The sequence below is a fragment of the Mercurialis annua genome, linkage group LG5 (assembly GCF_937616625.2).
Source record: "Mercurialis annua linkage group LG5, ddMerAnnu1.2, whole genome shotgun sequence".
In the NCBI taxonomy this organism is placed as follows: domain Eukaryota; kingdom Viridiplantae; phylum Streptophyta; class Magnoliopsida; order Malpighiales; family Euphorbiaceae; genus Mercurialis; species Mercurialis annua.
The window spans coordinates 6567764-6587749 of record NC_065574.1 but is presented as its reverse complement, the minus strand read 5'-3'; the positions used below and the strand labels follow the sequence as shown (position 1 = coordinate 6587749).

At 35.4% G+C, this 19986-nt stretch overlaps 4 protein-coding genes across 4 annotated transcripts; 3 read left to right on the top strand and 1 right to left on the bottom strand.

The window, feature by feature from the left end:
• The first annotated feature begins 125 nt into the window (after window positions 1–125).
• LOC126682737 (uncharacterized) lies at window positions 126–6686 on the top strand. Its single transcript, XM_050378487.2, has 10 exons — window positions 126–476; window positions 570–807; window positions 912–1019; window positions 1120–1289; window positions 1585–1724; window positions 2349–2526; window positions 2684–3278; window positions 3788–3900; window positions 5225–5468; window positions 6126–6686. The coding sequence occupies exons 1-10, from the start codon at window positions 289–291 to the stop codon at window positions 6351–6353; spliced, it is 2202 nt and encodes a 733-aa protein (XP_050234444.1). The 5' UTR covers window positions 126–288; the 3' UTR covers window positions 6354–6686.
• Window positions 6687–7301: 615 nt separating this feature from the next.
• LOC126682290 (uncharacterized) lies at window positions 7302–8190 on the bottom strand. The gene is made up of 2 exons (XM_050377904.2): window positions 7910–8190; window positions 7302–7778 (listed from the first exon to the last, which is right to left on the bottom strand). Exons 1-2 carry the CDS (start codon window positions 7979–7981, stop codon window positions 7464–7466), a joined length of 387 nt encoding a protein of 128 aa, XP_050233861.1. The 5' UTR covers window positions 7982–8190; the 3' UTR covers window positions 7302–7463.
• Window positions 8191–8798: 608 nt separating this feature from the next.
• Window positions 8799–13156, top strand: LOC126681154 (phytochrome-associated serine/threonine-protein phosphatase). Its single transcript, XM_050376577.2, has 10 exons — window positions 8799–9206; window positions 9333–9479; window positions 9593–9660; window positions 9887–9944; window positions 10754–10864; window positions 10973–11023; window positions 11681–11824; window positions 11893–11988; window positions 12070–12141; window positions 12839–13156. The coding sequence occupies exons 1-10, from the start codon at window positions 9126–9128 to the stop codon at window positions 12920–12922; spliced, it is 912 nt and encodes a 303-aa protein (XP_050232534.1). The 5' UTR covers window positions 8799–9125; the 3' UTR covers window positions 12923–13156.
• Window positions 13157–13728: 572 nt separating this feature from the next.
• On the top strand, window positions 13729–19774 carry LOC126681148 (uncharacterized). Its single transcript, XM_050376561.2, has 11 exons — window positions 13729–14251; window positions 14352–14635; window positions 14721–14915; window positions 15168–15514; window positions 15702–15993; window positions 16778–16936; window positions 17276–17641; window positions 18145–18210; window positions 18439–18487; window positions 19116–19239; window positions 19437–19774. The coding sequence occupies exons 1-11, from the start codon at window positions 13924–13926 to the stop codon at window positions 19534–19536; spliced, it is 2310 nt and encodes a 769-aa protein (XP_050232518.1). The 5' UTR covers window positions 13729–13923; the 3' UTR covers window positions 19537–19774.
• Window positions 19775–19986: the final 212 nt, after the last annotated feature.

Here is a 19986-nt window from a genome sequence, read left to right as displayed (position 1 = left end):
TATGCAAAAAACGGAACAATTGAAATAAAACTAAAATAAAACAGAATTTTTTTAGACAATAGGACCATGATCGACTTAAAAGTAAGGAGTATGATTTTAATTGAGATAAAAATAAAAATATTATTCTAAAATTGATAGGCAAATTCAGGAACCAGGGGAAAGAATAACTAACTGGCAAGCTTGGCACAGAACAAAGCCAAGAAAAGAAAGATGTGGCGATGAAATAAAATTAAGCAGAACTCAACGTTTGTTTGTTGGTATACGGCCGACGAACTCTGAACGGAGAAGATGAAAACGCTTGAGAATATGATGACTAACCACCAAAATTCATTGAAATCACTATTTCAAAGAAAACGATCATCGTCTTCAGTCTCAATCTCAAATTCAAAAGAAGGCGATTCACCTTCTGCGGATGGCATTTCCCCCATTCCTCAGCTCTCTCCTCTCGCCAACTCCGTCGTGGCTCGCTGTTCCAGGTTATCTCCTCAATCAAACTTCCGATTAATATTTTTTTTCATTTATTTTCAATGTATTTAAAAGGATTTTGGAATTTGATCACTGCATTGTAGAGTACTTGGAGTGGCGACGCTAGAATTACAGCACCAATTTGACATAGAACTACCGGAGAGCGTAAAGCAACTCTTCACTTACGCTAGGAACTTCGTGGAGTTCTGCTTCTATAAAACCCTCAATTCTATATCCTCTGATCCTAATTTTTTGAGCGACAAGGATTTTCGTCGGTTGACCTATGATATGATGCTCGCTTGGGAATCTCCTTGCATTGACATTATCCAATCCCTTCCCAATGTAATATATTCGCTAACTTTATCTCTCCGCGTTTATTTATTGATTTGTGATCATGTTTACTTAACTGTGTAGTATGTACATATATATTTATCGTCATCTCTTAGGAAGCGCCCTCTCCTAAGAAAGGCGAAGGAGAAGAAAAAAATGAGGATGATGGGGATGAGGATGGAGGTTCGCTATTTTATTCAAGCCCCACTACTATGGCTGTCCAGGTTTTTTTTCGCTTTGATTATCAGTTTTTCTGATTTTTAGTATTCCTTTGATGTCTTTTAATACGCAAACTCCAAACATATAGCTACCATGGATTATCAGGTTGATGACACTAAAACTGTTGGCCGGGAGGCTTTTGCACGCATTGCTCCTGCTTGTGCTGTTGTTGCTGATGTCATGACTGCTCACAATCTTTTTGATGCCCTCACCACTTCTTCAGCCGGTCGTCTTCATTTCCTCATATTTGATAAATACCTTCACACCCTTGACAAGTATGTACTCGCTCCAATGTTTCTTGTTTGATTTTCATATACCATCATCACAGACCTTGTTTTCAGATCATTGAATTTCTAAGCCATCACTTGATCTGAAAATGCTAAACCTGTCATGTAAACTTACATGCTTAAATTTTAGTCAGAAGCACGTGTAACGTGCCTTTGACTTTTGAATTCTGATGAACATCAATAGCTTTAAACATATTTTTCTTACTTTTGTTTCTCAGTTTTCATTCATTGTTTTTTACTTAAGATCTTTAAATATTGTCTTCTGGCTCTTTACTTTCTATAGGATTCTAAAGGCTGCAAAAATTGCACCTGGATCCTTCTTTCCAAATCTTCAGCTTGCTGAGGGAGAGATCATTCTTGATGTTGATGGGACAGTTCCCACACAACCGGTTCTCCAGCATATTGGACTCGCAGCATGGCCGGGTAAGTCACCAAGTTGGTGAAGGCATCCAGAATTTGCCACTTGGTTAGATAGAAATCGTATATTTTTAAAACTTGAGCAGGATCTCCAATTCTGCAGATCGTTGGTAGGGACTGGTAGTGGTATCACAGTTGCCTAGGGCCATTCGAAATACTCATGGAATTTTTGCGAGAAGTGAATATCTTTAGTCAATTTTGCCATCATCATCATCATATTTTCTCTTCCTTATTTGAAATTTTCCTGCCTGTATGGGCTAATGCTGGCTGAATAGTCCCTAAAAGAAATACTTTGTCGAGGTGCAAACTTCAAAGGCTTAATAGGCCTATCTTAACGCTAGTAGCTTGATGGAGTGACTTCCTCTTCTTGGCACTTTTGTCCTTTTTATAAATGTCCAATAAGCCAAAAAAAAAGTTCTAGAAAGTAATGTTATGACCTGCTAAGGTCCACCAACTCAAGTTCATATAAACTAAGTATAGCAATTGTGTGAGGGTCAAGTGGCAACTTTTTATTTTTCTGGTCTGATACTGAATTGAAGTCCGTTAAAGAGAAAGAGTATTCTTGTGCATGACCGATATTTAAATTATTTCCTTTTTTGTGTTCATTTTCATCTATTTTCTCTTGCGCAGGCCGCTTAACACTGACTAATTACGCCCTCTACTTTGAGTCATTGGGAGTTGGCCTATATGATAAAGCAGTTAGATATGATCTGGCAATGGATATGAAACAAGTCATAAAGCCTGAACTGACAGGGCCATTGGGTGCTCGTCTCTTTGATAAAGCTGTGATGTACAAGTCCGCATCTGTGTACGTAATCTTTCTTCCTAGCATCTAGAACGCTTAGTATTTAAACAGATTGTGATCTTTCAATGTCATATATCCAGTGTTAATGCATGTGAGCATATACTTATATTTAACTTTTCCTTCTATTTTCTCTTCCTTACGCCCTCTCTCTTACTTATAGAGTGGAGCCTGTTTACTTTGAGTTTCCTGAATTTAAAGGTAATTCTCGACGAGATTATTGGTTGGATATATGTCTTGAGATTCTGCATGCGCACCAGTTTGTTAGAAAAAACAATTTCACAGAGACTCAGCAACTGGAGCTTCTTGCTAGGGCTAGTCTTGGCATATTCCGATGTCGTGCAGTGAGAGAGGCTTTCCACATCTTCTCATCCCATTACAAATCCATCCTTTCTTTTAAAATGGCTGACAGTCTTCCTAGGGGAGATATGATCCTGGAAACACTATCAAGTCGCCTAACACTTCTAACTCTAACTGCTTCCCCACGTAATGTTGATGGATCTGTACATGCAAAACAGCAACGGGTGTGCTCACCAGTTGCACTTCTGACACTTAGCCAACTTGGATTTACTCTAAAAAAGGAGTTGAATCTAGATGTAGAAGCAATTGCAATAGGAGATCTTTGTGCTGGTGAGATCAGTCCCTTGGAGATAGCAGTGAAACAGTCGGTGTCAAAGATTGGAAAAGTTGAAGCTGCACAGGCAACTGTGGACAAAGTCAAGGTTGAAGGGATTGACACAAATGTTGCAGTCATGAAGGTTGTTACAATATTTTTTGAATGTGTTTCTGGGCTCATATGATTAGAATTATTAATAATGTTTGTTTTGCTTTCCAGAAAACTTGGGAGAATCATTTCTGTGGTGTTTAGATAAACGGCCAATTATCCAAGCTTCTTTTAATAAGCCAGACAACCACTAAGAACTTTTGAACGATAGGTCAAATAATTAACATAACTATAATCAGTTTGCTAATTAAATTGTAGGCTTTCAGACATCATATGTTCTATTTATTTCACATATATTTCACTTATTCAGTGATAGTTTTTTGAATGGAATACCATCTCTAGAAAATGTAACGTTTCCCCACCTTGATGCTGCCAGCAAATGAATAAAAAATATGACGGAACGTACTACATGGTTTTGATATATCCTTGGAATCAGTCCAACCTTTCACTTCTGTAATGACTGGATTTTTTTTTAAAACTCGCCATACATATTAATTCTTATTATATATAGTTTTGTTGAAATTTCTCGTATTTGTTTTATAGGAACTGCTTTATCCAATTATTGAATTAGTTAACCATCTTCAAGTTCTGGTCTCTTGGGAAGATCCATTTAAATCAGCTTTGTTTATGGTGTTATGCTGCTATGCCATCTCAAGGTAACTTTACTCATGCTGTAGATTTGGTCGTTGTGGTTAATTAGGTGTATCATTCTGCTCCATTCAGGAAGTGTTGAAAATATATTCTTTTTCTTTGTTATTGCCTATCTTTAGCCTCTGAAAGATATAGTTTTCTATTAATTGAGAAAGTGTAACATAGGATACGTTTTCAGTTATATTTTCCATCGGCTGCTAAGTTGGTTTCCTAGGCCTTGATGGAGTCTTGGGCTACAAAATAGAATGAACTTTCCACCATCCTGTAAACTGCATGCATCTATTTAACTTCAATGGATCTCTGAATATGTGATCATTAAGTTCAAGTATGCATCTCCCAACAATAGGGAGCTTGTTAAGCTTCCTGTTAGGCAGGAACTAGGTGTAGAAACAGTTATAATATGGCAAACTACAGGCCCGGAAGTTGAGTTGGGTTTTGTTGGGAGCGCAGTGACACATCTTAACATAAGACCGCTGTGAATAAATTTGCAAACTAGTTTGAATTCTGGTGATGTGGATGTGAAAGAAGTAGAACAACTGCCTGTAACATTTAGAGACTTTAGATAAAATGGAAAATTACAATAAATGATCAGCATTAGTTTGATTGAGATCATATCAAGTCAAAAACAGGAAGTCAGGGCTTCTGTGTCAATTTTTTTTCATAATGTTATTCCTGGGAGTCTGAGGTGCATAGAAAATTTTAGGAATCCTCAAATTCAATGGTTATTGACATTAGTTGATTCTGTTCAAATGATTATTTCTACATCCAACTGACTCTCAGGTTGCTAAATCACCTAGATCTTTTTCGATGGCGGAAAGAGTTTTTTTTCCTTTTCTTATTCCTTTGATAACACTAAATTTGACATTAAGTATCACTTTATTGAATCTTTTTTCTTTAATAAAAGTATACTTGTCTGCAAATTATAATTATTTTGTCTATTTTAACAAAAGTTTCGCCTAATGGCTAAGGTTGAGGCACCATGACCTCATGGTCATGTATCCAAAATTTAAACTCTAACCTTTGTTGAGTGTTAAATGAATTATTTTTATGTAATTTGTAAGGTATTCAAACAGTTTACTCGTGAAATTTGTGATGTATTGGCAAATTTTACTAGTATAGAATGTATCTCATACATAATTATCTAGTAGCAAAAAATAGAGGTTTCGGTTTGGTAGGTAAGCGGTTCCTTTTTCTTTCCCTTGGGTTCATTGCCCCATGCACGAATTGACAAATCAGAATATGTTTAGTTAAATAAACTTGAACAATTTGAATTTTTTCATGATTACTTGAATCAACAGGTGTAATGTTGTAATTCCTTATGATGTACAGGGGTTGGACTAGGTACTTCTTGCCATCCCTATGCATATGCTCTGCAGTTTTCATGTTATGGCGTAGGCATTTCAACAAAAAGAAACCCTTGGAGGCTTTCAGGGTTACAGCTCCTCCAAATAAAAACGCTGTAGAGCAGCTGCTGACTTTGCAAGAAGCTATCTCGCAAGTTGAAGCACTGATTCAGACGGCTAATATTATCCTCCTGAAGATTAGAGCTCTTTTGTTTTCTGTTCTTCCACAGGTACATGTCTATGCCATTCTTCGTTTTACTTTTATCTATCTAGAAGAAAATGACCGAGGCACTGTTTCCAACTTTCCATATGAAAATTGGTAATTTTGAAGCTTGTTTCCAACTTATCTGAAACTCTTAAACCCATGCGAACTTGAATTAAAAGTTGAATTTAGATGATATGCACTTCATTTGAGATAACTCCAGTTTTCCTCAGAAGTTTTGTTCAGAATTGACATTCAACATGTTATTTGTATAATACTGACATTCAATTTCAGCCTATGCCAGCAAGTATTAGGAATTTGAATTTTACTTCAAACGCAAGTGGGAATGCAGAACTTAATTAAATTAAAATGCTTTCATAAATAACTAATTAGATTAATTGCATCTCAGAGATTCAACAAATTAAGTGAAACAAGTGCACCAGTAATGCATTTATATCTTAGCTTGTGTGCCTTTATTCTTGCCAATATTTTTCATGCACGCCCCATATCATATTATACATGGATCATACATTTGCATTCCATCATTGTTCCCTTTCTGTCGCTATCTATTTTCAGGATACTGCTCTATCCCAACTCCCGATTTTTTATTGGCTGATTATGATTTGTATGATGGCATAATATACTTGTGCTTGACACCTTTTGGTGTTGGTTGTTTGTTTGTCAGGCAACCGAAACAGTTGCTCTCATGTTGGCTGTCATGGCTGTTTTGATAGCTTTTGTGCCGTTGAGGCAGTTGATTCTGCTGGTATTTTTAGAGGCATTCACACGTGAGATGCCTTATAGGAAAGAAAACAGCGATAGGTTGCGTAGACGGTTAAGAGAATGGTGGATTAGGATACCGGCAGCTCCAGTTCAGCTCATTAAACTTGACGACAGCAAGAAAAAGAAGTGAATACTGGTGTTGGATAAGAACTGCATTCTTCTCTAAATTGCAGAAGCGGAAAAGATGAGCTTATGCAATGTACAAAAAGCAATATAATTTTTCATTCGCTTTAAATTGATTTCAAGGAAAATTGATAAAATTTTGATCCTGAAAACACGGTTATGGAGAACTAGATTGAATAGCGAATTTCATTTATGCATCTCTATTACTTGTACATGCAAAATGAATAGTTTAGAAAGAGAGTTTGAGTATCAGGAAATATGGGTTAACTAATAAGCTTTGATAATCTTATGAAGTCTCTGTAAATAATTCTTGTGCTTATGAATTAACTAGCTTTGATTATCTTACAATGTCACCATAGATACATTTTTATTAGCGAAACAATTTGATAATTTCCTTTTGTTTTCATAAGAAAATTTGTAGATTAGGCAGCGCTTGCGTTAGCACAAAATACCTATCCCATATCAGATTACCGGATTTAATTTTTTACTTTGATTTTTCAATTTTTTTATAAATATAATTATTTCATATTTAATTTAATGAAATTTGGTGAATTTAGAAAAGAAAAAGACCTTCGAGATTTTTGCTATAGGGGAGCAAATGACTATATTAGATCTTCATCGATTTTTCCCTATTTTTTTTACATATACAATCAACTTGAATTAATAACCATTTTTTATTTAAATTTAATTTGAAAATTTTAATTAGTTCATTCAATTTGATTTCATCAAGTAAGAAACGATTCAATAATGATTACGAGTTTGATAACAAAATTATCTATGTAGCTGGTATTTTAAGTATGTTTTCCACTCATTATATTTCTTGATTTAACCAAATTAACTAACTAATCTAGTCAATTAACTTTAATATTTTTTAGATTTTAGTTAATTTGATTAAATCGATTTCAATTTGATGGAATCTAATTTCAAAAAAATAAAATAAAATTGATGGAATCTATTAATTTGAATTTTGTATTTGATTAATTGATCAATTCTTAACTAAGCCAACTTTTTGCAGACTCCTAATTTCTGCTGCTGAATTGAATTTAGAATCTCAGATTCAATTACAACGGACCTAAGAAAGTGGATAAAAGCAGAGACATATAATTACAACACCAAATCAAACATTATCCGGCCAGAACTCCCGATAAAACGCCCGCTCGAATTCCTTCTCTTGCAAACGCTTTTCTAACTCCACCAGCTTCCTCTGTTTCTTAGACAGAGGCTTCGAGTTTCTTAAACCGCAAGTTTCATTCTGGCGCCGGTGGTCGGAGGAAGATTGAGATACGGCGGTCTTGTTCTTGAATTGATTATTATTGGTATGAGCTCCGACGCCTCGTTTATTGTTTTTCTGATACACTTGAACTGGCTCTAATCTCCCCTGCTCAGAAACACCAAGACCAGTGCCTTCTTTCCAACCATGCTTCTTGAGAAGCTGCGAATCATTAGTTTTCCGAGTTTTAGTTTGAATTAAAGTTAAACAAATCGAATTCTCAGAAAACAAAAATTGATGCATTATTAATAAAATAGTACCGATCAAAAAAGAGAGTGAAGAAGATACCTGACCTGAAAACCTATATTGGAGGAGGAGATGGCCGCGGCGGAGGCGGTGCTACTGGAACCTACTTCTTCTCCCATCGATTTTCTCACTTTTCAATCAAATTCAACCAAATTGAATCAAACCAAATTCTAATTAGGGTTTGTGAAAGAAGATCATTCAAAGAATTGAAGATTCAAATAGAAGAAGGAAGAATGGTTTATTTTCATCAGAATAACCATTATTTAATGTTATTCATCTTCTAAATTAAAATAGGTCAAATCCATCCCATCTTCAGACTTCTCTAGTTTCACCGATAAGTTTTTTCTGATCCATTTTTGAAGTTTTATATTCATTAGACCCCTATACTTTATGAAATTGATTTAATAAGTTATTTTTTGATGATTCTAAAAAAAGGTTCTTTTTTGTATGGAATTTATATGCATGTGTTAAATTGCTGTTACGATTACCACGTAGAAAATGAAAAAGCGAATTTGGATCGGTTTACTTTTTTTAGTCAATAGACCTTTGTACTTTTAAGTTTTTATTTATCTGATTCTTATACTTTTTAATTTTTATTTATCTGGTTCATATGTTTTTTAGTTTTTATTTATGTGTTTTTTTTAAAGTTCGGACTCATGCACGTTTTACAACTAGTGTAGTCTATGCTCTTTTTTTATTCAATAAAGAGTTTAAAATTCAAAATAAATTAAATATAAGAACTAGATAAAAACACAACCTTAATGAAGGACTAGATAGATAAAATAGTAAAAGTACAGGGTCCTCAAAATAAGTTTGGTCATTAAAAAATAAATAAATAAAGGTTTGTAATTAAGTGGGCTTTATGGGCCTCAAAGTTCATTATGGGCCTTCTCGATATCTTCTGTAATTAGAAAAGAAAAACAAAAATCAAAGGCGTCGTCCTTTTCAAACAATTTCCCCAAAAATATCGACTTTTTTCTTTTGGGTAATTCTTTGCGCTGCCTCCCGTCGTTCGCCTCCTCCTGGTGGTGGCGTTTCTTTCTTCCATAATACTGTTAATACATATTTATTAGTTTCGCAAGATTTAATTGGCTGAATAACTTACTCAGCCGCCGCCGCAGATCTGTTTTTGTACTTCTAACAAACAAACAAGAAAATTCAGAGGATAATATTAAAAGCAAACTGGAAATTTTAGGAGGAAAATTTATCTTCGTCGTTCTTTAAGATTCTTGGGGGATTTTTTTAATAAAAAAATTGAGAGAAATGGATTTGGATCAGTGGATAACAAAGGTGAAGGAAGGGCAGCATCTTTTGGAGGACGAGCTTCAGCTTCTCTGCGAATACGTACGTTCTTTTCTTTTAAATCTGTCGTTCTAGGGTTTTCATTTTGTTTTATTTTTTAATTGTTCAATTAATTGAATCATATGTTAGGATGAAATTAGGGTTTTCTGACAAAACTACCGCCAACAGGTGAAAGAGATCCTTATTGAGGAGTCCAATGTGCAGCCCGTCAACAGTCCTGTCACTGTCTGTGGTGATATTCATGGCCAATTTCACGATCTTATCAAGCTTTTCAATACTGGAGGTCATGTTCCTGAGACTAATTATATTTTTATGGTAAATTTCCTTGTTTTTATTTTAATTCTCCCCTCCCCCCCCCCCCCCCCCCCCCCCCGGCTATGCTCTTTTGGTATTGCATTCTTACTTATTAGTATCGGTTTCTTTGGCAGGGAGATTTTGTCGACAGAGGTTATAACAGTCTCGAAGTTTTCACTATTCTTTTGCTTCTTAAAGCCAGGTATATCTTCGTATTGCATGACTTTTCATCTGGTACCATGTTATGAGTCGGATTTTAGGTCCAGTTCTGCATTGTATTTTTTCTTGGCACATCATCTAATTGTCATCTGTATTCTTTTGCTTGATGTTGCCCAATTGCTTAGCATGCGTGTAAATATGTTCTGTTTGTGAAGATGTTCTGTTGCCTACTTGCTTTAGTGGAAAGATTTACTCGGTAATTTTTGCAGGTACCCAGCCAATATTACACTTTTGCGTGGAAATCATGAAAGTAGGCAGCTGACTCAGGTGTGTTTTTGTTATAACATGGTTTTTTCTTTATTTGCTTGATGGTGCTTCTGAAAAATGCTCCCTTAGTCCCAGTATAACGGGCAATTTTTTTTGGATGTCTCATTCTAATTGGCAATTTGCATCTATATATTATATTTTTGAGCTGATTCTTCCATTTTTATCCTCTTCTATAACTATTTTTTTAAATGAAGTTTTTAGTATAATGTGAAGTATTTAATGTGACATGAAGGATATAAAAGTAAAAATTTTCTGTATTTAATGATTATCATAAACAATATGTGTAAGATTCTTGCCAATTAGAATGGGATGGAAGGAGTATAATTTAAGGTGAAGGGATGCAAATGTTTTTAGATCAGGTCTTGTTATATCTTGTGGGGGTTCATAGGGTAGCAATTACTAAGAGGTAGACTTTTTGTCTAAAGAGTAAAGATATCTTTCAGACTTAGTAGCTAAAGTCACTGTTGATTTTAGTTTCACTTGCATTTTTGGACATGTAACAGCCATAAGTAGTATCGTGTTATGAAGAAACTGAGTTCGGCTTTAATATTTTTGATTTCCTACTATGTGCAAAAAAAAATTGACATTGTTATATAAGATATACAGAATTACAGATACCTTTATTTGTTTATTTATTTTGTAAAACTCACTCGTTCTATTTGTTCTACTCTTGCTGAAGATGAAAGTATATTTTTCATATCATTATAATTTCAATCCCATAATTTTATGCTTTTAGTATGAATCCATCAATTTTTGCAGTTGCTTTTTGGCCTATAATATTTTCATGTGTCATTTTCATTTTCCTATAGGTATATGGTTTCTATGATGAGTGCCAGAGGAAGTACGGTAATGCAAATGCATGGCGGTATTGTACTGATGTCTTTGATTATTTAACACTCTCAGCAATTATAGATGGCACTGTAAGCCCATTTCACTCTTTGTTTATTAAATTTGTTAATACATGTTTGTATGTGCATTTTTCTTGCATTCTTAATTTACGTGACATTAATTATACATGTCTTGTATAGGTGCTTTGTGTTCACGGCGGCCTCTCTCCTGACATTCGAACAATTGATCAGGTGCTTATTTCTCCTTTTAATTGTACTGGAAATTTATATATTTGTTGTAGTACGCCCATATTTCTTTCTTTGGTTGTTAGGTTTTGCATCATGTGTCTTTTCCTCATTACATGCACCAAATTAGATGTTCATATCTGGTTATTTCTGATAAACAATTAAGGAATAAAGCGTTTTAAGAGACACTTTATGAAGTGTTTAGTTTTACATGAAATGTTCATGAAATTCAGATCAAGCCTCCGTGTCATTGCCTTGGGATAGCATCTGTGGGCATGCGATATGCATGCACATGTGCCTGCATGCATTGAAACTATGGAAGTATGCGGAACTGTCTATGTTTTTTTTTGGCACTTGCACTGAAATCTATTGATTCTTTCTTGGTTTTGATCTCCGTCAGACATATCAATGGACGATTCAGCAGATTGTGGTGTATCTAAAGAGTTTGGTGCAAAGATTCTTATAATAAAAAAGTGCATCTTAAATTTAAGTTCACAATTTTACAACTTGCTCCGTTTTAGACGGGGTTTGTTGCGAGGATTTTTGTTAGAAGAACTAGTAGTCGTAGTCGTAGAAATATGTCCTGTTCTGTTTATGTGTTTCTGGTATACAAGCTCTTGCTTTTTATCCTCTAATGGCTTGCATGGACTGGTTACTTGGCAGATAAGAGTAATTGAACGCAATTGTGAGATCCCACATGAAGGGCCATTCTGTGATCTAATGTGGAGTGATCCTGAAGATATTGAAACATGGGCAGTTAGTCCACGAGGAGCAGGCTGGCTTTTTGGATCCAGGGTTACTTCTGAGGTAATTGTCTCTAAGGTAAGCTTTAATAAAAATGACTGCCCATCTGACATGTTATATTTTTGCTGCAGTTCAATCACATTAATAATCTTGATCTGGTTTGTCGGGCACACCAACTTGTACAAGAAGGTCTTAAATACATGTTTCAAGATAAAGGCTTAGTAACCGTAAGGACTCTGAATCTTTTGTATGCTATGATTTTGAATTTATTAATGCAATTTGGTATAAAGATCTGGTTCATTTTGCAGGTTTGGTCTGCTCCAAATTATTGCTACCGTTGTGGGAATGTAGCTTCTATCTTGAGCTTCAATGAGAACATGGTGAGTATCAGACGTTTCCTTCTATTTATTTTGGTGGATTACTAAATAAAGAAATTTGATATTGAAAAATACGATTAATGCATTGGCACCTTAAGATTTTTATCAGCTCACCATCAGGATTGGAATTGAAAACTGCATTATGTGCAACAATAGTCAAAAAGGGCAACTTTAAATTGTTTTCAGACAGCCAATTATCATTTTTTTTTTTGGTATTCCTGCCAAATGAAATGTCAGTATTGCAGGCCAGTTGTGTGAAAATGACTTGTATTTACTCTTGAACACATTAAGCCTTTTGCTAGCATCATGTTTTCCGCTATCTTTAATTCTGTAGGGCCCATTTAGCCTCAGGCTACAAAATGATAGTTAATCTCATAATCGCCCTCTACTTCTTATCCCATACATCTAAACATATGAGCTTCAAGCTCAAATCATAAAAGTTCAGGTGCTGTCACGTAATGTTGATAAATTGCGAATACTGCTCGACAGTTAGTACTGTTACAACTTGTGGATGATTTGTGACGGTTTCATGATAATTAAGCTAAGACCGATAGTTTGTCGTTTTCTTCGAAACATAGCTAAGAATGGTAGTTACATGTGCATTCTTTTTCAAGTAGCAATTTGATGATCTCCTTGATGAATAGTACTTTTGTCATCGGTGACGTGTTGACGGGTAATTGTTTATTTGTGATTTATTTAGGAGAGAGAGGTGAAGTTTTTCACAGAAACAGAGGAGAACAACCAGATGAGAGGGCCAAGGACAGGAGTTCCATATTTCTTATGATGAGGGAATCATTTGCTGAATTATTAAGTGTAAAATTGTGCCTACTTGAAGGGAATTGTAATGGAAAGCCAATAGAGTACATCTACAATTTACATGTTTTGTTGCAGGTGGACCTTGGGTGGACATTTTCCATTCACTTAAAAAGGCTGCTTTTTAGGGTTTGTGGCTTGTGTATTAGAATTCTTTACAGTTACACTGTTTTGTTTTTAATGTTATTAGAAGTCATTTCCTTTTCTTGTTTTGGAAAAAGAATATCTATTTAAGATGCTTATCTAATCTCATTCCTTTAAATTCCCTCTGTAGTTGTCTAATCGTACTTTGATTTATAAGGACGATGAAAAATTCATAAGTTTAGGGTCATCAGCTACACCTATACTATCGTCTGTCTCCGAACTGTTTCTAATATTTTTTATTTGTAATCTACTTATTCTTAAGTTCTTATTCAATAATTTGATTGTTCTTGTAGTCATATTGTGTTGTTTCTGTCAATTTTAGTGATGTCGGTAATTTTAGTCGTTCATATCGGCTTTGTAACGAGAGAGAATGTAAATTATTCTAATTCTAGTGGCCAAAGCAAAACTATGAATGCTCATTCTTTGCTGGTTTAAGCACTGATGCCTGTCAAACTATATTTCACTTTTGACATTTAATAGTCAATTTGTTTTTTTGGATTTGATCAAATTGGATAGGTTCATGAATTTTTCATGGACCAGGTAAGAATTTTCCAATCTGCAGATACTTTTTCCAAGTTAGCAATTACAGTAGAGTTAAAACTGACTGTTCAAAAAATCAAGTTGATACTGGCAGAGCATAATTGATCAAATCAACTGTAGTAAGCAAAATTTATGTAAATTTTTATCCAAATCAACCAGATTGCAGTCTGTTTATATTTTATATGGACACATTTTACATTCGTATAAAAAAATTATGAATTCATAAAAAAATGTAGAAGAAAAGCCAGTCAACAAAATATAGTGAAGAGAGTAAAAAAAAGGCCTTATATGATCCGTAGTTCGATACAATCCCGTCTGCGTCTGTTTGGGCATCAGCATCAGCATCAGTTCAGCAGGCGAAGCATCGCGTTAACGCCACCACTGATCGTCATCTGCTCGTCGCTCTCAATCATTATGACATCATCATCCACGGCAGCCGCCGTGAAGTCTGATCAACTTCTTCCTCCAGCGGCGAAGAAAGTGGAGCATGTAATGGAGAAGTTCGGGGATGTTAGAGTGGACAATTATTACTGGCTTCGCGATGACTCTCGTTCCAGTTCTGAGGTCCTTTCTTACCTCCAGCAAGAGAATGCTTACGTCGACTCCGTTATGTCTGGTCTGCTTCCTAATTTGTTGTTTATTTTTCTGTTTTTCTAGTTCAGTGAGGAAATGTATCGAACACTTAATGTGCAATGATTACATTTGGGAATTTTTAGGAACCAAACCGTTTGAGGAACAGGTGTTTGCGGAAATTAAAGGGCGTATCAAACAGGATGATATAACTGCACCTAGAAGAAAGGGGCCTTATTACTACTATTGTCGGACTTTGGAGGGTAAGGAGTATGAGCAGCACTGCAGGCGTTCTATTTTCGATCATCAATCCCCTCGTTCTGTCCATGATGTTATGCCCGCCGGACCTGATGATCCCCCCGAGCACGTTATGCTCGACGAGAATGTTAACTCTCAAGGACATGAATTTTACCACATTGGTGCTTTCGAGGTTTTTACAATTTCGCTAGCTGATTTGTTCTTGCTTTTAATGTTTTTTTCATTTTTTGTTTTCTTGATACTATTTATTGCATCAGGTTTCGCCAAATCATGAATTGGCTGCCTATGCAGAAGACACAAAAGGAGATGAAATTTACACCGTTCATGTCATTAATGCTGACACTAAAATCCCTGTTGGGAGCCCTCTCACTGGTGTTACATCCGCTATTGAGTGGGCTGGCAATGATTACTTGGTTTATATTACTTTGGATGAGATTCACCGTGCTGATAAGGTATCTTCTCATTCTAGTTTTCTGCCTTAGTTCCTCTCTTTACCATCATCTGTTTTACATTACAATAAATTGACTCTTGTTTGAATTAGCATCTGACCCTGTTAGCGTGCTTCTCATTGTAATGGGCCTACTAGACTAATTTCTCTTAGATTCTCCATGGAAAATCTTTCCTTTTCAAGTAAAACCCAACCCTTCTTTACTTTCTGCTCTGCTTATATATTGACATGATGGATTCTTGGTTTGACTTCTCAGGTGTGGTTGCATAAGCTGGGGACAGATCAATCAACTGACACTTGCCTTTATCATGAGAAGGATGATAAATTTTCTTTGGATCTTCATGCTTCAGAAAGTGAACATTATTTGTTTGTTGTATCTGACAGCAAACTTACAAGGTTCGTCTTGTATATTGATGTTTCTAAGCCTGAAGATGGTGCTAAGGTTTTGACACCTCGAGTAGATGGCGTTGATACATCAGTCACCCATCGCGGAAATCATTTTATTATCCAGAGACGAACTGATGAACTTTTCAATTCAGAGCTAGTAGCCTGTCCAGTGAATAACATTTCTGACACTACAGTTCTTATACCTCATAGGGAAAGGTGATATTGATTCTCTTATGATATTCAGATTGTCTTTTTTTTTTTTGAGGAATATTCAGATTGTCTTTTAATTGCCTTTTAATTGTCTTTTACTTCATAGTCATTTCTAATTGTAAAATCAGAAGTAATGCATTCAGTTCTTGTCGGTCTTTTTAATCATTGTGCTCATTGACCTTTCAATCATCAGCGTGAAAATTTGGGACACACGAGTCTTTGCTGACCATCTAGTTGTATACGAGCGTCAAAATTGCCTTCCCAAAATCACAACGTTTCATCTTCCACCTGTTGATGAGCCACTTGTGAGCCTTAAAGGTGGTCAGACTGTTGACTTCATTGACCCTGTATATACTGTAGACCCGGAAGAATCAGAATTTTCTTCCAGCATTTTGAGGTTTTCATATAGCTCGTTGAAGACACCGCACTCTGTGTATGATTATGATATGAACACGGGCACTTCTGTCTTGAAGAAGATAGATACAGTAAGTTCCAAACAATTAATTTGCATTTACTACTATTCGTCTAGTTTTGGTGTAGTGACTCGAGGTGTCTTTCTTTCCTGTATTTTCCTCTTGTGTTTGGAATTTTTCATTTAGGATCTTCAACTGTGAAATGTCTAAATGTACTTTAGTACTCCCTTCATCTTGAATTGATAGGCCACCTTACTATTTTTAGTGTTTCAAATTATAGACCACCTTTTATTTTTTTGGTAAATAATTTTGAAATTAGAAGTCTTATTTACCCCCTAGTAAATATGCATAGTTATTCCTAAATGAAGTAATTGCTCCATATTCCGACATAGAATAAAACCAATAAAAAAAATCAGTCATATATATTATTGTTTATATATCTACAAAAAATAAAAGGACAAAATTAGAAAAATAGATAAAACAACAAATTTCATGTTATTGGCTGTGTGTTCATGGGATATTGGCTGATGGATCAAAACTTCTGAAAGGAAATTCTAGTATATGGGTAACGCTCTACTTGAAATTTGGATGATAGCTATAAAGTTTGAATTTGATATCATTCAATCTTGTGTTAATTCAATTGAATTACTTGATTCAATAAAACTTGATGCTTATGCATTTATGTTTTCATAGTTGTTCTAATTTTCTTTCTAAGGTTTGTATAATTTTAATTTTTATATCAATAAATGTGTTTTGATAATGCTATTCTCAATAAGTGCTATTCTCATAACTCTTTTTATATTAAAATTGTTGTATTATCAATAAATGTGTATTTTGTTTTCACTGTTTTGTTCAGATATTGGGAGGTTTTGATACATCTAATTATGTTACTGAGAGGAAATATGCCACAGCTTCAGATGGCATTCAGATTCCTATGTCTGTTGTTTACAGAAAAGATCTCGTGAAACTTGATGGGTCTGATCCTTTATATCTTTATGGCTATGGTTCATATGAGGTAAGATGGGAACTCGTGTAAATAATTTTTCCCTTGTGTTAGAAGTGGGCTTTTCTCTGGCAGTGGCTGGTTCTTAGTTCTGTATTTGAATGTTGATTTTTGCTTCAAGGTCCTGTTCACAAGAGACTTCGCACCTTTTGCATGTGTATGATCTAATTGTATGACAAGATTAATTATTTGTGCCCATAAGTGGCTTCAAACTTCTAGTTCTAACTAACTAAATACTGCTTCTTTGTTTAATATTTTTATCATTTTTGCATTAGGAAGCTGAGATTCTTCTTATTTCTCACGTGCAATTGGAATTTCTATTTGAAATTGCTTAAATATGTCTTTTTAAAGGTATCGATAGATCCAACATTCAAGGCATCAAGGCTGTCCTTATTGGATCGTGGTTTAATCTTTGCAATAGCTCATATTCGTGGAGGTGGTGAAATGGGGAGGCAGTGGTATGAGAATGGGAAGTTTCTGAAGAAAAAGAATACTTTCACAGATTTTATTACTTGTGCAGAGTATTTAATAGAACAGAAGTACTGTTCCAAGGAAAAGTTGTGCATTGAAGGAAGGAGTGCAGGGGGGTTACTTATCGGTTCTGTTCTTAATATGAGGCCCGATTTGTTTAAGGCTGCTGTTGCAGGAGTACCTTTTGTGGATGTTTTGACTACTATGCTTGATCCGAGTATTCCTCTTACCACTGAAGAGTGGGAGGTATTATGTTATTTCTTCTTTAGTAATTCCAAAACTTTTAGCTACTTAATAGAAGGCCATTTCTCACTAGAGGGTCTATAAGGAGGAAATGCTTGGAGGCAATTGTATCCAATAGCTGCTTGTTTGCACTGCATGACAGCTTTTAATGCTTGAATCTAATTTATGCAGTCATTAAGGCCTAGATTCTTTGTTTTGCATAAAGCAACAGCCCCTGAAACTTTCTAGAATTTGAATTTTTCCTGCATTGGATTGTTAGTTGATGTGCTATGACTTATAATATTATGGTTGACGCTGTCTGTTTCTTGTTATACAATAGTTTGTATGCATGTTTCTTATTTTCTCATGGTGTGGTTCGTATTACTTGGGGCTGTACTATTCTTTTTGTTGCGACTCTGTAACAGTTAAAAATAAATATAGACTTGTGCTTTTGCAGTCACAATAGGGTCTGCTGGTACTTCATTCCAGGTACTGGTATGGTAGTTGAACTCTTATTGTTGCTGCAGGAATGGGGCGACCCTCGTGAGGAGGAGTTCTACTTCTACATGAAGTCATATTCCCCTGTTGATAATGTAAGCACCATGCAGTAGTTCTGAATTGTTTTTCTTATATTTTTATCAGACTAGTTAATGTGAAGACGGAAAGAGATGATTTAAGGGATCTAATATCTTTCTGAGGACATTGCCCAAATTTTTTGGATTGGAAAGACTAGTCTAGAAGTTACACTAACCAGTATTTGCTTCTGTCAACATGGTGATCTTTTCTATTTATGCTGTGACTTATATCCTTGTTTTGTACAGGTTAAGCCTCAAGATTACCCCCACATCCTTGTTACAGCTGGCTTACATGGTGAGTGACTTCAGAATCTTCATAGGCTTTGCACATTGTATTATGTTTCTAGCAAATATTCGACTCTTGTGTGCTATCATATATAGATGGAAGAGTCGCTTATACATGCTATTTAACAAAAAATAGATTTACTCTTTAGTTGTTTTTACATATGTTGTCAATTCTTCATTGCTGTTTTGCTTTTTCTAGATATCTGTTGCTGCTTCCTTTTGAGGGCAAATTAGTAGTGCAATTACAGGTTGCATTAAAATGAACTTTAGTTTCACTTGCACATCATGCTCCCAACACAAACGAATTGTTTATGGTTATGTTGCAAGGGTAAGCAGGGCTTCTTGCATCTATTCCTTTATAGAGCCTGCATCTTGTACACCAGGATACTCGCCACCATCTTACGCAGTACTTTTTTTTTAAACAAAGTTGCACATAAATTTCTCGGATGTTCAAAACTTTCTCTGACTTTGTCATGGTTTGGAGTCCAAGTAAGCACTTATTGATCATATGATTGGCTAAATAATAGAAGTGTAGGATGCAGTTCAAAGGAAGCGATCTGTATATGAATAGACCAAGATGACATAAGTTAATGCTCAATACCTAAGATGAAATACTAATGTTTTTGGAATCACAACAGATCCTCGAGTTATGTATTCGGAACCTGCAAAGTTTGTGGCAAAGCTGAGAGAACTGAAAACTGATGATAATTTACTGCTGTTCAAATGTGAACTCGGTGCTGGACATTTTTCCAAGTCGGGAAGGTATGGTCTCTTTTGTTTATACTATTCAAGGCAGTAGCCTGCCTCCTTTAGTCATGTGTCTGTCTCTGCACGCATTTGTACATGTGCTGCCTGCTTAGTTATGTTGTTGAAGCATGCCGCAGTACATTTGTTTTTGTTGAGTTATTGAATAGTGTATCATAACCAATTAAGTTGGTATGTTTTTTTGTTTTGTGCAGATTTGAGAGGCTTCAAGAAGATGCATTCAAGTATACATTTCTAATGAAGGTTCTAAATATGACTTCTCCTGACCTTGGCTCTGGCGGCAGCCAGAAGTGACGATGAGCTTTTTATGTCTTGAACGAACTCTCTGAATTCTCAAGAAAAAACGATATGAAATAGCTGTGGTTTAGGACATGAACTATTTGTTTGCATTATGGAACTGATAGAAAGATTATGATCTATGTTAGGTTAGATACATTGATCCTCATCATATCCCACACCGCCTTGAACTTGAGTGTGTATTACTCTTTTATACCGATTTGGGTTCCAACCACAGTGAAATAGCGTTCCTTCACTAACAGGTCTGCAATACGAATGGAATTGAATTGTTTTCACGCTTTAATCACGACATTAGCGCACAGGCATCACGGTAGCACACCGAGAAAATCCTATCAGATGCTACAGATTTTGCATTGAGAGTGCTCCATCAAACAAATGGTGCGAAACCTGAGCTGTTTATTTGGTATGATGATGACGTTACAGCAAGGTTTCTGGATTATTATTGTT

What these genes read in the sequence shown, in the direction of transcription:
- LOC126682737 (XM_050378487.2), top strand. Translation starts at nt 289, where the DNA reads ATGAAAACGCTTGAGAATATGATGACTAACCACCAAAATTCATTGAAA. An exon ending in TACCTTCACACCCTTGACAA is followed by an intron (nt 1,290 to 1,584) that starts GTATGTACTCGC and finishes TACTTTCTATAG; the next exon opens with GATTCTAAAGGCTGCAAAAA. An exon ending in TGGACTCGCAGCATGGCCGG is followed by an intron (nt 1,725 to 2,348) that starts GTAAGTCACCAA and finishes TCTCTTGCGCAG; the next exon opens with GCCGCTTAACACTGACTAAT.
- LOC126682290 (XM_050377904.2), bottom strand. Translation starts at nt 7,981, where the DNA reads ATGGGAGAAGAAGTAGGTTCCAGTAGCACCGCCTCCGCCGCGGCCATC. An exon ending in CCTCCAATATAGGTTTTCAG is followed by an intron (nt 7,779 to 7,909) that starts GTCAGGTATCTT and finishes AATGATTCGCAG; the next exon opens with CTTCTCAAGAAGCATGGTTG.
- LOC126681154 (XM_050376577.2), top strand. Translation starts at nt 9,126, where the DNA reads ATGGATTTGGATCAGTGGATAACAAAGGTGAAGGAAGGGCAGCATCTT. An exon ending in AAAGTAGGCAGCTGACTCAG is followed by an intron (nt 9,945 to 10,753) that starts GTGTGTTTTTGT and finishes ATTTTCCTATAG; the next exon opens with GTATATGGTTTCTATGATGA. An exon ending in TGAGCTTCAATGAGAACATG is followed by an intron (nt 12,142 to 12,838) that starts GTGAGTATCAGA and finishes TGATTTATTTAG; the next exon opens with GAGAGAGAGGTGAAGTTTTT.
- LOC126681148 (XM_050376561.2), top strand. Translation starts at nt 13,924, where the DNA reads ATGATCCGTAGTTCGATACAATCCCGTCTGCGTCTGTTTGGGCATCAG. An exon ending in ATGGCTATGGTTCATATGAG is followed by an intron (nt 16,937 to 17,275) that starts GTAAGATGGGAA and finishes GTCTTTTTAAAG; the next exon opens with GTATCGATAGATCCAACATT. An exon ending in CATTTTTCCAAGTCGGGAAG is followed by an intron (nt 19,240 to 19,436) that starts GTATGGTCTCTT and finishes TGTTTTGTGCAG; the next exon opens with ATTTGAGAGGCTTCAAGAAG.